This window comes from Pan troglodytes, chromosome 19 (genome assembly GCF_028858775.2).
Source record: "Pan troglodytes isolate AG18354 chromosome 19, NHGRI_mPanTro3-v2.0_pri, whole genome shotgun sequence".
Taxonomy (NCBI): Eukaryota; Metazoa; Chordata; class Mammalia; order Primates; family Hominidae; genus Pan; species Pan troglodytes.
Window position 1 is genome coordinate 14,627,613 of NC_072417.2, and position 20,834 is coordinate 14,648,446.

General features: G+C 43.1%; 1 protein-coding gene and 1 non-coding gene across 7 annotated transcripts in view; one reads left to right on the forward strand and one right to left on the reverse strand.

Moving 5' to 3' along the window:
• Positions 1–20,834, reverse strand: part of ZZEF1 (zinc finger ZZ-type and EF-hand domain containing 1) — a 135,891-nt gene that overhangs the window by 102,218 nt on the left and 12,839 nt on the right. For 5 of the 6 annotated variants that reach the window (XR_010152762.1, XR_010152763.1, XM_009431592.5 and 2 more), the window contains exons 2-6: positions 16,089–16,233; positions 9,180–9,374; positions 6,510–6,681; positions 4,817–5,016; positions 1,886–2,096 (exon numbers count right to left, since the gene is read on the reverse strand). Coding sequence is in view for 3 of the 6 variants with exons in the window: in XM_009431592.5 (XP_009429867.2) it covers positions 1,886–2,096; positions 4,817–5,016; positions 6,510–6,681; positions 9,180–9,374; positions 16,089–16,233 (923 nt within the window). In the remaining 3 variants the exon portion in view is untranslated. The remainder of the gene's footprint in view (positions 1–1,885; positions 2,097–4,816; positions 5,017–6,509; positions 6,682–9,179; positions 9,375–16,088; positions 16,234–20,834) is intronic. The other variant, XM_063798192.1, reaches the window with a different exon arrangement.
• On the forward strand, positions 6,819–6,921 carry LOC112206192 (small nucleolar RNA U13). Its single transcript, XR_002940390.1, has one exon. It is a non-coding gene; the product is annotated as a small nucleolar RNA U13 (small nucleolar RNA).

Genomic DNA, 20,834 nt, shown 5'->3' on the forward strand with positions numbered 1-20,834 from the left:
GGCATGGTGGCTCATGCCTGTAATCTCTGCACTTTGGGAGACCGAGGTGGGTGGATCTCCACCTAAAGAGCCCCTGATTCAGAAAAATGGCTGATTCCAGGACTAATGCAGGGAACATTCAAGATAAGCCTGGAATATCTTGTGTCAGAACATATGGAAGCATTCCGAGAATAATGAGACATGTCAAAAGGACACACAAGCCAGACTGCAGGGGTTGCCACCAGCCAACTCCAGGATAACATAAGCATCAAAACTGTGGCTGACTATAATCTAGTGCATAAAAGAGGAATCCACTAACATAAAGTTTTGATGAGGAATAAGATATTTACATAGTCTCAAAGTACCGCCTTCAACGTATTTATTAATTATGAAGTGAAAAATATTTATTTTACAATGGAAAAGTCTGGCAAAAACCACTTTAATCAAGTGATCAAAGTTAACAAGACTGCATTAGAATGAGGACTATCTGAAGTTGTGTGCAACCCAACGGGATGCAATGAGAACAAAGCATCACTTCTATGATATTCCTGCTAGAGACAGATAACAAAACCTCAATCTGATCACGATAAAACATCAAATAAACCAGAATTGAAGGACACTCTTCAAAATAACTGACCTGTAATTTTCAAAAATATCAGGGTCAAGGAAATACTGAGGAAAGTCAAGGAAATATTGAGGAATTGTTTCAGAATGAAGGAAACTAAAGAGAAAGGACAAAGAAATGCAGAGTGTTTCGCTGGATCCTTTTGCTGTAAGGGGCGTGACTGGGGCAACGTGCAAAACTTGCAGGGAGTCTGAGGATGAGATGGTGGCAACATAGCAATGTACACCAATGTGGATTTCCTGATTTCAATGGTTGTCAGTAAATGTTCTTGTTTACAGGAAATACACACTAAAGCAGCAGGAACGATGGGGCACAGGCAGGCAAATTACTCTCTAATGACTGAGGAAGAAATAAAAATTATTTGTTAAATGTAAACTTGCAATGCTTCTCTAAGTATGAAATAATTTAGTGAGAATACATGCTACAACAGGAAGAAAGAACAAGGTATGGCCAACTATTAACCTTCAGAGCAGCAGTGTTATTTGCTAACAGTTTTACTCAATAGTGCTAACGAATCTCAAAAGATGTCTAGAGAACAAAATATTAGCCATCTCTTTTTGGCTGATACTCTCACCGCCTACACTATAGGTACCTATTATCAGTTACTGAATCTGCACAATACTAATATTTCAGTGCTGCTATAGCTGGTTGTATTTGTCTTATATGTTACTACTTGGTCTTTTTGCCCTAATGATTTTTTTTCGAAAGTACTCTACATTTCAAAAGAAATTAATTTAGTACCCTGAAAAGATTTCACTCATTCGTGGAAAGAGCCCTCAACTGATCCATTACTGCAGCCTGGTCTTGTGACTTCAGGAAAGGTCACAACATCTGCGTCTATAAAATGGGGTGATTTTCACAGGTACACTTCAGTGTCAGTAGGTAAAATAATAGACTGCATCTGAAAGGGCTTTATCCAACATCAAATCCTATAGAAACATGAGCAATTACTTCCCAATGGACAAGGAACAGGCACAGCATAAGTGACCTCCTCACAAGACTGGTCCACTTAGTGAGCTGATGAAGAACACTGTAGGAACTGTGTGACGAGGAGCAGGAAGGTGGAATGGGCACTTTTTCAGTCTGTAAAGTCAGAACGTCAATCAAAGAGAGAAACACTGTGGAGCTGAGTGGCACGAACAGGAAACACTAGGGCACCTGAGGCCGAGCTGACTGAGCCACAACGATCAATGATGGAAGGCTGCTCAGTGATACTCCCTAAAGGATGATGGGAGAATGAGGGCATGTTGAGGGGGCTGGAACATAGAGAGAATGACTTACTGAGTATTGTGCAGCACTGTCTGGACAAAGGCGGGATTTGTCTCCATAGAAGCCGTCACCAGAGATGTCAGCAGAGACCAATACCATATTGCAGAAGCATCTGAGACTGAGACCCCAGACTTCTTAACTCTTTGAAAGCCAACAGCCCTGAGACCATGAATTCTAGTGTCGCAGCCATCGCTAAGACAACGCTTTATGTTAATCTGGACATCTGTCGAGCACAAAAAATTCAGTATTGGATTAACTTCTTTAGGCAAATGCTGGGCTCCCAACTAAAAGCAAAATAGTAATAGACATTTTGAAAAGAAAATTCTGAAGGTACACTTTGATGACAGAAATAAATAGCATGTGCAATGGAACTAGTATATAATAAATTTGTCAAAAAGCTTTGACAAATCTAAGAAATCATAAGAATAATATGTAAAATTAAGGGTGGTTTAAGTCTTTACAACAAAACTTCTTAGGAACTTAGGAGTCTTGAAAAAACTACACAAAGAACATTTTAAAACAAGCCTGTCTGAACACATGGTAAGAACATTTCTAGAATTCTTCCTACGATTCTGAAATTTGGATTAAGTTATAGAACAGTGGCTGGCTTACAAGCAATTGTGAGAATTTATTTTTAATAATCAAATCCAAACAGATGACACAGACATGACTCACTTTTAAGAGATGTCACAATTTCTTATTTGGGTCAGAGGAGAGAAGGTAAGAATTTAAAAAGGACACAACTTAGAGAAAAGATCACAATATAAGACAGGAAGCTTCTAACCCACAGGCCTAACTACTTATTTGCTAGGGGTGAGACACAAAGACTCTACCTCCCTAGGCCTCAGTTCCTTTGAGCAAAGAACACTTCTTTTGGCCCAGGAAAGCATTAGAAGAAATGAGATAAAACATGAAGCATTCCGGCTCCCTGAACGAAATAAGCCCAGAAAGCAATCACAGAATTGTGATTATTTCCAAAATGCTATGTGTAAAGCAAGGTTATAATGGTATAAAATTGGAAACAACCTAAATGTCCAAGAATGAGGGGTGGGTTAAAATTACGGCTTTTTTTTTTTTTTTTTTTTTTTTTGAGATGGAGTCTTGCTCTGTTCACCCAGGCTGGAGGAGTGCAGTGGCACAATCTCGGCTCACTGCAACCTCCGCCTCCTGGGTTCAAGTGATTCTCCTGCCTCAGCCTCCCAAGTAGCTGGGATTACAGGCATGCGCCACCACGCCCGGCTAATTTTTGTATTTGGTAGAAACGGAGTTTCACCATGTTGGCCAGGCTGGTCTAGAACTCCTGACCTCAAGTGACCTGCATGCCTCAGCCTCCCAAAGTGCTGGGATTGGAGGCGTGAGCCACTGCACCCAGCCAATTACGGCATATTTTTACAACACTAAATAAGGATATTCGTGAATATAACACACTCTAAAAAATTACAAAAGAACATGCAAAGACTATCAACATTTTTGTAAAAAGATATGTATAGATTTATGTGAACAGATACATACAGCTCTATTTTTTAGGAAAAAAGGTGTGTAGATATGTGTGCATATATGTGTGTGTATGTAAACCATACACACACTTACACACACAAATACACAAACACACGGAAAGGTCTGCAAGGATCCATATCAAGGCAGTCATAGTAACAATCCCTGGGTAGTAGGATTTGAGTATTTTTGTTTATATTTTTCTAATTTTCCAATATGAAAATGTGAATAAAATTATTTTTAATGGGCCAGCGCAGTGACTCATGCCTGTAATCCCAGCACTGTGGAAGGCCGAGGCGGGCGGATCATGAGGTCAGTAGTTCGAGACCAGTCTGTCCAACATAGTGAAACCCCGTCTCTACTAAAAATACAGAAAATTAGGCGGGTATGGTGGTGTGTGCCTGTAATCGCAGCTACTCGGGAGACTAAGGCAGGAGAACTGCGTGAACCCCGGAGGTGGAGGTTGCAGTGAGCTGAGACTGCACCACTGCACTCCAGCCCAGGCGACAATGCGAGGCTCCGTCTCAAAAAAAAAAAAAAAAAAGAAAAAATATATAGAAAAAACATATATATTACACATGTAAGCATACACAATAAATATGTATAAACATATATAAAAACATATTATATATATATATGTTTATATATATATATATATTTATAATCCCAATGTTTTGGGAGGCCAAGGTAGGAGCATAAAGGCCAGGAGTTTGAGATCAACCTGGGCAACACAGTGAGGCCCCATTTCTACAAAAAAGTGTAAAGAAATTAGCCAGGCATCGCGGTGCATGTCTACATTCCAGCTACTGAGACTGAGGCAGGAAGACTGCTTGAACCCAGGAGTCTGAGGTTACAGTGAGCTATGACTGTACCACTGCACTCCAGCCTGGGTGACAAAAAGAGATCCTGTCTAAATATATATATATATATTTATGTTTTGTTTTGTTTTTAATGAAAAAAATGATTTCACTGCTCTTCTATAATTTATTTCTTTTTTTTGGTTTGAGATGGAGTCTTGCTCTGTCACCCAGGCTGGAGTGCAGTGGTGTGATCTCAGCTCACTGCAGCCGTAGCTTCCTGGGTTCAAGCGATTCTTCTGCCTTAGCCCCCCAAGTGGCTGGGATTACAGGTACCCACCCCCACGCCTGGATAATTTTTGTATTTTTAGTAGAGACAGGGTTTCACCATGTTGGCCAGGCTGTTTTCGAACTCCTGATCTCAAGTGATTCACCTGCCTTGGCCTCCCAAAGTGCTGGGATTACAGGCGTGAGCCAGCATGCCCCAACGCTTTTCTATAATTTCTACAACACTTAATGAATGAAATAATGACCACTTTTGTGTACGTCCTAAGAAGCAAACCGAATCTCAAAAACTAACAGCCTCTTCACTTCAAAGTAAAAAATACTACTCCCTTGCTTTTCCCTATCCCCTCAGTTCTGTTGGACTTACAGAGCTGACTGACGTTGGCATTTTCCAGCAGCGTCACATAGCCAGTGACATTGCTGGGGATGTGCACATCTCGGACTTCCTGAAGATCGCTGGCATTCCTCCCTACAGCTACTGTCACCTGCTGTGGCATGTAGCTCTGGTCAGTGGCAGCCACTGCAATGGACAGGTGCCTAAGCACAACATCTGGCTTCATTTTTAAACTGGAAAACACAAAAAGCAGAAATTACAAATGTTTATAGGAGTCAAGAACTGACAGGATCCAGAAGTCCCACCTCAAAGAGCTTACATTTGATATATCCAAAGACTGGTTTTCCTAACAGCAACCAACTTGAAATGCTGGCTATGAGTTTCAAAGTCCTTCTGACCTTGACCTTCCCACATTTTTTAAAGACCTTTCAGTTCAAGATTAATCTTACGATTCCTTTTAAGCTATTTGTACAGAAAGAACGAACAGTATGAACATTCTAACAAAATCCCTTTACCTGGCAAAAAAGCTAATTTTAAACTGCATACAAAAAAACTGAGTATATTCTCTCATCTATAAATTAGATGTCTAAAGGTCAAATGTGTCCTCTAAGAGAAAACAATACAATTATTTCTGGCACTTAATTCTACCAATTGGAATTAGCCTGTTTTCTGAGGAGAGAGGTGAAAATTTCAATAGCAGCTTCAGAGCTTCCAGAAATACCACTGTTTATTATCATTAGCTCCACTCCAGGATTCTTGACCACACTATTTCTTCTTCTAAAGTGACCAACTCAGTTACATACAGTGAATTTCAAAAATGTATATAGAAAGAGGCCAGGCACGGTGGCTCACGCCTGTAATCCCAGCACTTTGAGAAGCTGGGAGCTTGAGACCAGCCTGCCAACATGGTGAAACCCTGTCTCTACTAAAAATACAAAAATTAGCTGAGTGTGGTGGTGGGCAGCTTTAATCCCAGCCACCCAGGAGGCTGAGGCAGGAGAATCGCTTGAGCCTTGGAGATGGAGGTTGCAGTGAACAGAGATCATGCCACTGCACTCCAGCCTGGGCGTGAGAGCAAGGCTCCATCTCAAAAAAAAAAAAAAGAAGTATAGAAAGGGATCGGGTACAGTGGCTCACACCTATAAACCCAACACTTTGGGAGGCCAAGATAGGAGGATTAAGGCTAGGAGTTTGAGACAAGCCTGGGCAACGTAGTGAGGCCCCATTTCTACAAAAAAGTATAAAGAAATTAGCCAGGTATGGTGGTGCCTGCCTAAATCCCAGCGACTGAGACTGAGGCAGGAGGACTGCTTGAACCCAGGAGTCTGAGGTTACAGTGAGCTATGACTGCACCACTGCACTCCAGACTGGGTGACAAAAATAAGATCCTGTCTTAAAAAAAAAAAAAAAAAAGTAGAGAAAGGATATTTCAAAATACAATCACATGTAAGTACTTACTCTTTGTGGTATTAATTTTCCTGAGAAACTAGTGAAAAAAGATATGAAATCAGTACTAATCTAAAATTAATCAAATGTTATTTCCTCCTTTAAAATATCAGGGAAATTATCTGTTAGGAATATATAAGCCAGGTTACATGATTTTACATGATTGATTTTACTTGATTCTTAAAGCATCTTCATAGCCACTTAAAATACAAAGAGTAGGCAGTTAAGAAGAAAACATTCCAAAATTTTAAAAAACAAAAAAGTATTATATACCACCCACCGAATCCAGTGTGAACAGGCACTGCCATCTGACTGCCAGTAGGATGAGGTTTCTCCATTTGTCATCTTGTCAATGTCTGCCGAGTTGGAGGATGTTTCTATATAAGCATAGCACTTTGCTACTGACTTGAGTTTATCCATCTCTGGACTTCTAGTTAGATCTCCAGGGCTTTCTGTAGGGGAAACCAGAGTTGATTATATGACATCCCTTTCACAAAGGGAAAAAAAAGAGTCATTTAAAATATCTAACAGAAATACGCTTGGTACTCTGGCCCTAGAAACACAAATCTTCCTTAAAATCTCCTTCCAGATCCTTTTGTAGTTCATCAGCGTCATGAGTGGGTTTTCACGCACATGTGTCAAATATGCCTCCCTCAAACTGTTACGTCATTGGCATATTACCTGACGTGAAGATCATATGTCACCTTCCAAAGAACCCAGTGGCCAAGGATTACCCCATCGTCTCTATCAGTGCAATTCTTTAATCACTGATATATTTGCAAAACCATGCCGAGAAGAAAATGGTAAATTACGGTTTGAATTTACATTTTTTAAATAATGAGTGACACTTTTTAAGCTGCTGGCTTCTGAGTACAGTCTGGTCCTGCCCTCTTCCATGTTCTTCTGAGTTAATTCATACATTTTCTATACATGATCAAATGTATATATAAACATATATAGAACAGCTAACATTTACTTGTGTGTTTACTATAACCCACGTGCTTTTTTTTGTTGAGATTTTTTTGAGAGGGTCTCACTCTGTTCCCAGGCTGGAGTGCAGTGGTGTGATCACAGCTCACTGCAGCCTCGATCTCCTAGGCTCAAGTGACCCTCCTGCCTCATTCTCCCAAGTAGCCGGGACTACAGGTGTGCACCACCACACCTGGCTAATTTTTTTAAAAATTTTTTGGAGAGATGGGGTCATCCCTGTGTTGCCCAGGCTGGTGTCAAACTCCTGGCTTCAAGTGATCTTCCCACTTTGGCCTCCCAAAGTACTGGGATTATAGGCATCAACCACCGTGCCTGGCCATGTGCTTTTTATACTTTCCTTACGTATTAATTCATTTTAAAAATTAAGAAACTGGCCAGACTCAGTGGCTCACGCCTGTAATCCCAGCACTTTAGGAGGCCAAGGCAGGCGGATCACTTGAGGTCAGGAGGTCGAGACCAGCCTGGCCAACATGGTGAAACCCCATCTCTACTAAAAATACAAAAACCAGCCAGGCATGGTGGCACGTGCCTGTAATCCCAGTTACTCAGGAGGCTAAAGCACAAGAATTGCTTAAACCTGGGAGGCGAAGGTTTCGGTGAGCCGGGATCACACCACTGCACACCAGCCTGGGAGACAGAGTAAGACTCCGTCGCAAATAAATAAATAAAATAAAATAAATAAACTAAGGAACACAGAGTTAAATAATTGCCCAAGGGCAGAGTTACTAAAAAATTTAGTCAATTGTATCTGTAATATGTTATAAAATTTATTTTTGTACCCACAATGTCACTTGTTTTTGACTCTGCTTATATTTTTTTTTGCTGTGAGCAAGGTTAATTTTCATACAGACTAATTTATTAATCTTTTCTTTCATAGATTCTGGGTTTCATGCCTTGCTTAGAAAGGCTGTTCCGTATTTTACAAGGTGGAACTATTTTCTTCCAATATTTTTAGCATTTTATTTTTAGTTGAACTTTTTGATCATCTGAAATTTATTTTAGTGAATGGAATGTATTAAGAATCTAGTTTCAGCTGGGTGGTGGCTCACACCTGTAATCCCAGCACTTTGGGAAGCCAAGGTGGGTGGATCATCTGAGGTCAAGAGTTTAAGACCAGTCTGACCAACACGGTGAAACCCGTCTCTACTAAAAATACAGAAATTAGCCGGGCGTGGTGGCACATGCCTGTAATCCCAGCTACTCAGGAGGCTGAGGTAGGAGAATCGCTTGAACCCAGGAGGTGGAGGCTGCAGAGATCACACCATTGCACTTCAGCCTGGGCAACAAGAACGAAACTCAGTCTCCAAAAAAAAATCTAGTTTTATTTTTTCTTCAAATGGGTAACTAGGTGCCCTAACTCCATCTGTTGGAAGTTCACCTTTCCATCCTGATTTATAACACTGACTTTATCTGGTACTATGTTCTCACATGTATATCGGCGTCTATGCCTGGGCTCTGTTATGTTCCACAGACCTATCTATACACATCATGAACTTCTGTTGCCATCTCCAAGTGAGTCTGTGGTGGCTTCCTTCATTTATCCAGCAAATACTCATTGAATACCTACCATGCAACAGGCACAGTGCAGGAATGAGGAAGCAGAGAAGACAGACAACACACAAGTGAATCAATAATGCTACAACTTCAGATAACAATAAGCGCGATTTCCACCATTAAACCTGCAAAGGTGACCCTGACCAGAAGGTGGGGTAGGGGAGGTGTTAATTAGATAAAGCGGAAAGGCATCCCTCAAAGTCACATCTGAGCAGAGAATTGAATGATGAGAAACCAGCTGTGTTAGGAAGAAAGGGAATGAGGAGAAAGATCACATTCTTACGTTACAAACTCATGACTCTATTTTCAGAAATAAAGGCAGGGAAGAGAATTGGCTCATTTTACCAACACAACAGTTAGAAGAAATGATCAGAGTATTTTCAGGAGAACCCCCACACACACATACCCTTTTCCTTTTGTACCAGCTGATCCAGAGACTCCTTCAGGACGGAAGACCGCATGGTGCACATGTTATTGCAGTGCTCCAGCATCGGGTAGGGCATCACCGCGCTGGAGAGCCGATTGCGGTGCAGGAAGCGCAGTATCATTGACGAGTGAATATCAAGGCCCTCCTTCGACTCTGAAAATATGTCTGTGAAACCTAAACAGATGAAATCCATTTTTGGTGTTTTGGGGAAGCCACAGTAGTTTCCACATCCCCTGCCTGGTGGCCTATCTGAATTGGCTAAATTAAAAGCAGTCATTAACAATCTTCATTGATATTTTCAGTTTTAATTGTTAAAAAATCTAATTTTTAAAGAAATGAACCAGTAGCATTCTGAACTTAAGAATTAATTTAGCTGGGTGCAGTGGCTCACGCCTGTAATCCCAGCACTTTGGGAGGCCGAGGCGGACGGATGACCTGAGGTCAAGAGTTCGATACCAGCCTGGCCAACATGGTGAAACCCCATCTCTACTAAAAATACAAAAAAGTTAGCTAGGGGTGGTGGCAGGCGCCTGTAATCCCAGCTACTTGGGAGGCTGAGACAGGAGAATCACTTGAACTCAGGGGGCGGAGGTTGCAGTGAGCCCAGATCACGCCACTGCACTCCAGCCTGGGCAACAACAGTGAAACTCCACCTCAAAAAAAAAAAAAAGAATTAATTTAATTTTAGTTGAAAAGAATTTTAGAAGACTTAAAATAATGATTTTTTGTTTCAATCCAATCTTCAAAAATGTATAAGCACTTAAACACTAATAGACGTTTTTAAGGAAGTCTTGCATATAGAATACAGGGTAGAAATAAAGTTCAGTGCATTAAGAGTAAAATCATAACTGCTTTTATACTAAGATACTAAGACAATGATAATGACAATACAACCACTACCATTACCACAGTTTCCAACGGCATTTTACAACCAATAAGGTGCTTCCACATACCTCGTATCATTCCATCCTTGCAGTAAGGTGAGGGGGGAGGCACAGAAGGTACAGCTATCCTTTTTAACAACTGAGGAAAATGAGGCTCAGGTGACACACCAAGATGTCAACTGGTAATAGGGAACCCCCCATGAGGCCATCGGTACAGGCTGGGAGAGAGAAGGCAGGGTGACAGGGGTGGGAACCATGGGCATTTGAGTCACTTCCTCATGTAATTTACTTGTGCCTTCAGGACCTGCTCAAGCCCAATCACATATATACCACTTCCATTTGATGATGGAATGCTGCTGTGCACACCCAACTTTAGGCTGGATGGGTCAGAAAGCACCCAGTTCATGACAGGCAGTTCAGGTCACACGGTAAACTGCTGACCCACAGTCAAATGTTCAGTTTCTACCAAGGCCCAGAGCAGTCTCTCAAAAGAAGAGTAGTTATCTGCAAAAGATGGTAGGGCCTTGCTCCAAAATCTTAAAGGCCTCTGCTGTGATTCACCTATGGGGGTCTGCCAAAGGCTCCAAACAGCATCCCTGTCTGCCACTGACACCTCAAGCACCATCAGATCTGCTGAGTCATATGACCCAAGCGGCAGAGCAGCTTGCACAGCAGCCTGGACCTGTTTCAGAGCTACCTTCTGTCCTGGACCCTCTCAAAACTGGCAGCCTTTCGGGTCACTGGATAAATGGGCCAGAGTAACACACCCAAATGAGGAATGCACTGCCTCCAAATCCAAGTTGGTCCACTAGGTGATGTACCTCTTTCTTGGTTGTAGGAGGGGCGAAATACAGCAACTTATCCTTTATCTTAGAAAGAATATCTTGACAGCCCCACACCACTGAACCCCTAAAAATTTCACTGAGGTAGAAGGTACCTGAATTTATTTCAGACTTATTTCCCACCCCCTGGCACACAAACGTCTCACCAATAAGTCCAGTGTGTTTGCTACTTCTCACTCACTGAGTCCAATCTGCATAATGTCATCAATGTAACGTACCAGTGTGATATCTTGTGGAAGGGAAAGTGATCAAGATCTCTGCAAACAATATTATGACGCGAAGCTGAAGAGTTGATGTACCTGAGGTAAGACAGTGAGGGTATATTGCTGGCCTTGCCAGCAGAAAGCAAATTGCTTCTGGTGGGCCTTATGGACAGGAATGGAGAAAAGGGCATTTGCCAAATCAATGGCTGCATACCAAGTATCAGGAGATGTGTTAATTTGCTCAAGCAATGAAACCGCATCTGGTACAGCAGCTACAATTGGAGTCACCACTTGGTTAAGCTTACGATAATCCACTGACATCCTCCAATATTCATCCGTCTTCTGCACAGGCCAAATATGAGAGTTGAATGGGAACATGGTGGGAATCACCACCTCTGCATCTTTCAAGTTCTTGATGGTGGCACCAATGTCTGCAATCCCTCCAGGAGTGCGATATTGTTTCTGATTTACTATTTTTCTAGGTAGAGCCAGCTCTGATGGCTTCCATTTGGCCTTTCCCACCGGAACAGCTCTCACCCTACTGGGCAGGAAGCCAACATGGGGATTCTGCCAGGTGCTAAGTATGTCTATTCCAGTTATCCACTGTGTCCCATTCTTTCCCAATCAATGCCCTCATTTTAAAAGTAGACACCTGCTGAGACTGAGCATGCACCTTTCATTGGAGGTCAGCCACTCACATGACATGAGCTTGTGTCTGATTTTCCACAATTTCAGCCCTTTGTCTAAAGGAGGTAAGACTCTCACCCAGGGCAATCTTGGAAGATGTGAGGCTAAGTAAGCATTTCTGGAGACAGAAACCCTGAGCTCATCCTCTTCTTTCATCACTTTGTCCAGCAAACTTAGGAGCACCAACCAACTTCATTACAGTCCTTGGTTCTCCATATATGGCCAAAGGTATCATGTATAGAGTCACTAAACTCCTTGATTCTCAAGAGAGGTGAATCGGGAATATCAAGTGCATTTATTCTGCACAACTCTCTTAACAGTTCACACCAAGGACTATCAGCATTCTCCATACTATTAGAGGTAGACTCCTTAGCATTTTTGGGTCTAATCAAATTAAACAGCCAACTCCCAAAACTACAAAACCAACTAAAGAAATCCATCCTTAAAATTCTTTTCCTCAAAGACTGGGCGCAGTAGCTCATGCCTGTAATCCCAGCACTTTTGGGAGGCCAAGGCGGGCAGATCACGAGGTCAGGAGTTCCAAGAGCAGCCTGGCCAACATGATGAAACCCCATCTCCACTAAAAATACAAAAATTATCTGGGCGCGGTGGCGGGTGCCTGTAATTCCAGCTACTCGGGAGGCTGAGGCAGGAGAATTGCTTGAATCCGGGAGGCAGAAGTTGCAGCGAGCCGAGACTGCGCCACTGCACTCCACCATGGGTGACAGAGCAAGATTCCGTCTCAGAAAAAAAAAAAAAAAATGTTCCTTTAGAACCCCTTCTGGTCTCAAAATCTATATGAGTCAGTGTTGTCCAGAGGGACAGAAATAATAGGATATATGTATATATAAAAGGGAGTTTATTAAGGAGAATTGGCTCACACAATCACAAGGCAAAGTCCCATGACAGGCCGTCTGAAAGCTGAGGAAGAAAGAAGCCAGGAGTGGCTCAGTCTTTTTCTTAGCTGACTCCACAGTAATACCTGAGCTTCATATTTAGGATACTGCTGATGCTGCACTGTTTTGCTCAAAACCTATGTGAAAAAACAGATTTGGCACAGTGGCTCATGCCTGTAATCCCCACATTTCAGGAGGCCAAGGTAGGTGGAATGCCCAAGCTCAGGAGTTCAAGACCAGACTGGGCAACATGGCAAAACGTTGTATCTATGTTAAAAACAAAACAAAAACTTGTTCCTATGATGGAAAAAGTGTTTTCATATGCTGAAACATTTGGTAAATTAATTTAGCCTTCAGTAAATGAATTCCAAGCCTAATGAATTTGGAAAAGGTACTGTTCTCTTTTCTTAAACGCTTAAGCACCAACACCATGAGATACAAAAGGAACTAGTTTTAGTGCAGACGAAGGTTAGAAACTAAAAATTCCCACCACCAAAGCAACTTCAGCTCACAAAGGTTCATTCCAAGACTGATGAATTGGGTGCTGATGAAAAGTTTTGAGTATGAAGTCCTAAGTCATGAGCCTGCTACGTAAGTGCCTTGAGATTTGGACCCTGATGCTTTCTCAATCTCATCCCCCATTTCAGCAGTTGCCCAGCACAACAGTGCACTACGAATTATCTGTTGGTGGATTCCCTGGTCTCAATCCCTTTGCTTTCCTCCCCAAAACTGTCTGAGGTGTCCAAATAAAGCTCCTGATGCTATCCACATGCTGGTAAGGCAAAAGTGGAGTAGTATGTAAACGCTAAGATAAAAGCTAGCTAAAGATAATTCAGGCCGGGTGCAGTGGCTCACGCCTGTAATCCCAACACTTTGGGAGGCCAAGACAGGTGGATCACTTGAGGTCAGGAGTTCAAGACCAGCCTCTGGCCAATATGGTGAAACCCCATCTCTACTAAAAACATAAAAATTAGCCGGACGTGGTGGCAGGTGCCTGTGCTCCCAGCTACTCGGGAGGCTGAGGCACAACAATCACTTGAACCCAGGAGGTGGAGGCTGCAGTGAATGGAGATCCCACTGCACTCCAGCCTGGGTGACAGAGCAAGACTCTGTCTCAAAAGAAAAATAATAATAATTTTAATTGCCATGAGACTAGGGAAAAAGTTAACATGTATAACATTACATAATTAAAGACAACCTGAAGGAGAATGGAAATACACTTTTTTTTTTTTTTTGAGACAGGGTCTCGCTCTATCACAGGGATGGAATACAGTGGCATGATCACGGCTCACTGCAGCCTCAACCTCCTGGTCTCAAGCAATCCTCCTGCCTCAGTATCCCGAGTAGCTGGGACCAATGGTGCACACAACCATGACCTGCTAATTTTTTCTGTAAGAGATGGGGTCTCACTATGCTGCCCTGGCTGGTCTCAACTCCTGGCCTCAAGCAATCCCTCCACTTCGGCTTCCCAAAGTGCTGAGATTACAGGCATGAGCCACCATGTCTGGCTGGAAATACACATTCTTCATTAATATATGGAAACTATCCTTCCCTAGCTCAATACATCACTCAGCAGTCAGTAAGCCAGAGGGGTCAAGAGCAATCAGATTTACACTTATGTGTCTATCAAATCTATTTTGCCTCCATTGCTGCCCTAGTGACCCTAAGTATTATGACACCAAGTGCACAGAGCAGGAAAAATGCTGAGGTAAAGTAAACCAAGACTGAAAGGAAAATGTACAAAGTTTCTTTCTCTTTCAAACACAATTGTCTTCTCACTAGAAAAAACAAATGTTAATTTTATTATGATTCTGTCTTTACGTGTAAGTCTGAGCTCCCCCCCAAAAAAATACAAAAACACAGGCCATGTCTTTTCTTTCTTTTTTTCTCCAGACGGAGTTTCGCTCTTGTTGCCCAGGCTGGAGTGCAATGGTTTGATCTCAGCTCACTGCAACCACCACCTCCCAGGGTTCAAGTGATTCTCCTGCCTTAGCCTCCCGAATAGCTGGGATTACAGGCATGCACCAACATGCCCAGCTAATTTTTGTATTTTTAGTAGAGACGGAGTTTCTCCATGTTGGTCAGGCTGGTTTTGAACTCCCGACCTCAGGTCGGGAACTCCGCCCACCTCGGCCTCCCCAAGTGCTGGGATTACAGGCGTGAGCCACTGTGCCCTGCCGGCATTGCTTAATTTTAAGCTATTTTTATTCTTACTTAAATTTCTGAATATAGTAGTCCTCCCTTATCCACAATTTCAGTTACCTGTGGTCAATAAAGACCCCAAAATAGGTGAGTATGGTACAGATACTGTGAGACAGAAAGAGAAAGAAAGAGGGGCCACATTCACCTAATTTTTATTTTAGTATATTGTTATAATCATTCTATTTTATTGTCAGCTATTGTTATTGACCTCTTCCTTTTTTTTTTTTTTTGAGATGGAGTCTCGCTTTGTTGCCCTGGCTGGAGTGCAGTGGCGCGATCTTGGCTCACTGCAAGCTCCGCCTCCCGGGTTAACGCCATTCTCCTGCCTCAGCCTCCCGAGTAGCTGGGACTACGGGTGCCCACCACCATGCCCGGATAATTTTTTTGTATTTTCAGTAGAGACAGGGTTTCACTGTGTTAGCCAGAATGATCTCGATCTCCTGACCTCGTGATCCGCCCGCCTCGGCCTCCAAAGTGCTGGGATTACAGGTGTAAGCCACCGTGCCCGGCCTGACCTCTTCTTATTATGCCTAATTTATACATTAGAATTTATCATAACTATATATATATATATATATCAGAAAAATATATAGTATATATAGGGTTGGGTACTATCCTTGGTTTCAGGCACCCACTGGGGGTGCTGGAACATCTCCCGCATGGGTAAGGAGGGAATACTGTAATAGCTTTCTAAAAAAACCACTAAGTGCTTACCACATGCCAAAAAAAATGCCCCAAATGTGAGGACAGAGCAGAAATAAGACAGAAGGTCCCTGCCCTCATGGAACTATAGTACAGGAGTGAAGACAAACACTTTACTAATAATTGAATGATGAATTGATCAATTGCAATGGTAATATGTTGCAAAAAAGAATGCAGGATGCTAAGAGAATGAACAGTGAAGGCCAAGGAGGGCTCCTGTAGTGAAATGAAGAGATCCAATAAGGAAAGCGGCCACGTGACAAGGGTTCATGTTATGAAACGGTAGAACTGCTTAGCCACCACCGTACTGGGGATGAAGAAGATGACTAAAGGAAATGCTAATTCGGATCAGGAGCCTAATGAACACTGTTGGGGGAGTTTACTGCATGTGGCCACAATTTTGCCTAATTTCAATCAGTAGTATAGCAAAGTTCACTTTGGTTCTAAGACAGCACCTAGATGGAAGCCTCACCTGGAACCAGAGAGCAGGCCTGTAGTTGTCTGATGATGTGGCTCAGCTCCCCCTGAAGATTAGCTCCACTGGAATTCTTGAGGGCCTCCAACATGTTCTCGGCATCAACTGTCCCATCACCCTCAGCATCAAACTGGGCAAAGGCCTACAAGATAAGAGATGCAAGAAAATCAGGGCTGTTTCAAGTAAACCAGGGCTGTTTCAAGTTTCTTTTATTTAAAATTCTCGAGACCGGTGATTTATTTTTGGTTGCAGGGAGAAGAGTCCATATATATCAACCGAAGATAAATTCAGATCAGGAACTCACTGTGCTTTGTAGGATGTATGTATGCAAGTACACATCTTATTTGTATTCCAATCTATATTCCAAGAGAGTAACCATTAAGTAATCCAAGAGAGTAATTATGTAGTAAGTCTCCTCCCCACTAAATAATTTCAGAAGGAAGCAGCCACTGTAAAGTTTTTCAACTGGTTGCGAAGTGCCAGAATATAAAGAATTGGCTTAGAATAGCACCTCGACTTTAGCTGGGCTTTTTCTTTTCCCTTTTTGAGACACAGTTTCACTCTTGTCGCCCAGGCCGGAGTGCAGTGGCGCGACCTCAGCTCACTGCAACCTCCGCCTCCCGTGTTCAAGTGATTCTCCTGCCTCAGCCTCCTGAGTAGCTGGGACTACAGGCGCCTGCCACAACGCTCAGCTAATTTTTTTTTTTTTTTGTATTTTCAGTAGAGATGGGGTTCCTCCATGTTGGCCAGGCTGGTCTCGAACTCCTGACCTCAGGTGATCCGCCCACCTCAGCCTCCCAAAGTGCTGGGATTACAGGCGTGGGCCACCGCGTCTGCCTGGGCTTTTTCTTTTAAACACTCTTTGGACACAAGAGCTAACTTGGTTTGTCTGTTTCACAGCCCTGTTTTCACTAACCTTTAATTGTAATCTAGCTTGCCTCTCGCCCATGCTGGGCCATCTGGGGAACCTGGGACAGTAGAGATTTGGTTTAAATCTGCTCCATCACTACTCTGCTATGTGACCTTACCTAAGTTTCTTTACCTCCATAAGCCACAGCTTCTTGATCTGAAAGATGCAGCAAATATTGTCAACCTCACAGGCTGCTGCCTGGATTAAGTAACATTTGAACAGAGCCCAGTACAGTGAAAAGCACATCGGCCCTGTAGTGTTCCCCTTCTCCTTTCTAACCTCACCCTCTGGTGTCCCTGACCCCCTTCCCTTACATCCTACAAGACTTACCTCACTCAGCAACTGCCCTCTCTCCCCAGATTTCAATCCCTTCCTCAACAATGCCTTCTGTCCTCCTGCTGATACACTCACTCACACATCGCCCTCACCATGCAATACTTCAGGAGTCTTTAAGCCTCCTTTCCAAGTAACCCTCTCTCTTTCTTAAAACTCCTGCCCCTTGTTCTTATTTCTCTCCTCCATGAAATAGGAAAACAACCTACTGAGGTTTCATGACTAACATAAATACCCCTATTTCCATCATAGACGTCTGAACAATGCAGTGTTTAAGAGGAACAAATGCAAATTCCTGTATTTGAGTCCAAAAACCATGGGCATAAATGCAGTAAGGGGGGCAGTGAGCTTACTGCCAGACACAAAGAGCGTCCAGCTTTTTAGTCCCCCATTCCTTAAGGAGTGGACAGCCCAGGCCACCTGGACATTTGAGTAAAGCCTTAACATAAAACTCAGAAAAAGCAACTAGGAGAGGCCAGATGCGGTGGCTCACGTCTGCAATCCCAGCACTTCGGGAGGCTGAGGCCAGCGGATCACTTGAGGCCAGGAATTTGAGACCAGCCTGCTCAACATGGTGAAACCCCGTCTCTACTAAAAATACAAAAAAATTAGCTGGGCGTGGTGGCACGTGCATGTAATCCCAGCTACTCAGGAGGCTGCAGCACAAGAATCGCTTGAAGCCAGGAGGCGGAGGTTGCAGTGAGCTGAGATGGCGCCACTGCACTCCAGCCTGGGTGACAGAGCCAGACTCTGTCTTAAAAAAAAAAAAAAAAAAAAAGACAACTAGGAGAAAAGACAGACAATGCAGGGAAAATTAAACTTCAAAAGGATGATTAATATCTTCAGAGAAATATTTTTCTAAAGTTTTGTTTTTTTTTTTAATTTGACACAGAGTTTAGTTCTGTCGCCCCAGCTGGAGTGCAGTTGCACGATCTAGGCTCACTGCAACCTCCGCCTCCCAGGTTCAAGTGATTCTCCTGCCTCAGCCTCCCGAGTAGCTGGGACTACAGGCATGCACCACCACGCCTGGCTAATTTTTTGCACTTTTTGGTTGAGATGGAGTTTCACCATGTTGGCCAGGCTGGTCCTGAACTGCTGGCCTCAAGTGATCCGCCTGCCTCAGCCTCCCAAAGTGCTGGGATTAAAGGCGTGAGCTACTGCGCCTGGCCAAAATCATTTTTTTTTTTTTTTTGAGACGGAGTCTTGCTCTGTCGCCCAGACTGGAGTGCAGTGGTGCGATCTCGGCTCACTGCAACCTCTGCCTCCCGAGTTCAAGCTATTCTTCCTCAGCCTCCCGAGTAGCTGGGATTACAAGCATGCGCCACCATGCCCAGCTAATTTTTGCGTTTTTAGTAGAGATGGGGTTTCACCATGTTGGCCAGGATGGTCTTGATCTCTTGACCTTGTGATCTGCCCACCTCGGCCCCCCAAAGTGCTGGGATTACAGGTGTGAGCCACCGCACCCGGCCCAAAAAACATTTTTAATACCAACTTTACTAAGGTATGTAATTCACACACTATAAAGTTCATCCTTTTAAAGTGTGTAATTCAGTAGGTCTTAGAATACTCAGAGTTGTGCAACCACCACTCTCTTATAATAAACAGATATTGCAATCATCAAAGAACAGGATAACTATTAACTAAAAACAGGATATTGAGAAAATGTTTAAAAGCTCTTGAAGGGAGTATAAATTAGTTCGATCACTGTGGAAAGCAATGTGGTGATTCCTCAAAAAGCTAAAAGCAGAACTACCATTTGACCCGGCAATCCCATTACTGGGTATATACCCAGAGGAAGAAATATCATTCTACCATAAAGACACATACACACAAATGTTCACTGCAGCACTATTCACAATAGCAAAGACACACAATCAACCTAAATGCCCATCAATGACAGACTGGATGAAGAAAATGTGTAGTCCTTCAACATAAATAAAGTAAAAAGAAAAAAAAGAGGGCTGGGAGCGGTGGCTCACACCTGTAATCCCAGCACTTTGGGAGACTGAGGCGGATGGATCACAAGGTCAGGAGTTCCAGACCAGCCTGTCCAATATGGCGAAACCCCATCTCTACTAAAAACACAAAAATGAGCCAGGTGTGGTGGTGGGCACCTATAGTCCCAGCTACTCGGGAGGCTGAGGCAGGAGAATCACTGGAACCCAGGAGGCGGAGAAAAAGAAAAGAATAAAAAAGAAAATATGGTACATATACACCATGGAATACTATGCAGCCATAAAAAGAACAAGATCATGTCTTTTGTGGGAACATGGATGGAGCTGGAGGCCACTATCCTTAGCAAACTAAGGCAGGAACAGAAAATCAAATACTGCATGTTCTCACTTACAAGTGGGAGCTAAATGATGAGAACTCATGAACACAAAGAAGAAACAACAGACCCTGGGGCCTACCTAAGGTGGGAGGGTGAGAGGAGGGAGAGGACCAGAAAAAATAACTATTGGGTGCTGGGCTTAGTTGTAATGTGTACAACCAACCCCCATGAGATGAGTTTACCTCTATAACAAAACTGCACATGTACCCCCGAACCTAAAAAGTTAAAAAATAAAAATATGAGGTTGGGCATGGTGGCTCATGCCTATAATCCCAGCACTTTGGGAAGCTGAGGTGGGCAGATCACCTGAGGTCAGGAGTTTGAAACTAGCCTGGCCAACATGCGAAACCACATCTCTACTAAAGATACAAAAATTAGCCGGGCGTGGTGGTGGGTACCTGTAGTCCCAGCTACTAGGGAGGCTGAGGCAGGAGAATCGCTTGAACCCAGGAGGTGGAGCTTGCAGTGAGCTGAGATCTCGCCCTTGCACTCCAGCCTGGGTGACAGAGCGAGACTCCGTCTCAAAAGTAAAAATAAATAAATAAAAATAAAAAGCTCTTGAAAATGAAAATATCACAACAAAACAAAAATCTCACAGGAAAGGTTGGAAGGTGAAGAGACCGAAGTGCCCATAAAGTAGAGCCAACAGACAAAACTAAGGAAACGGGGAGAGAAAAGCCAGGAAAGTTAGCGGGCCAGTTCAAGGAAACCGGGAAAGAAAAGTGAAGGGAAATCCGGGGACCAGTTCAAGACGTCCCACATCCAAACAAGAGTTTAAGAAAGATGGAATGCAGAAAACGTAGGGGGAGGAAATCACTATCATTACGATTCAAGATCATTTCCCCAAACTGAAGGACATGAGTTCCATGACTGCAGGGGCTGATTACCCTGCACACAGGATAAAAGTGCATCACAGTAAAATTTTTTAAGACTGAGGAAAAAGGGAAGTCCTACTTCCAGGGAGAAGAAACAGTTTCTATGTCAAAGGTCAAGAATCCAAATGGGACTCAATCAGCAGTCACACGGAAGCCAGAAGGCAATGAAAGCAGTGACTGCCACATTCTGGGGCGTGCCCTTTCTAACCCGGAAGTCATTATTCAGCCCAAATCCCATCAACTGTGAGAGAGCAGAAGAAAATCATTCTTACACATGCAAGGTTCTCAAAAGA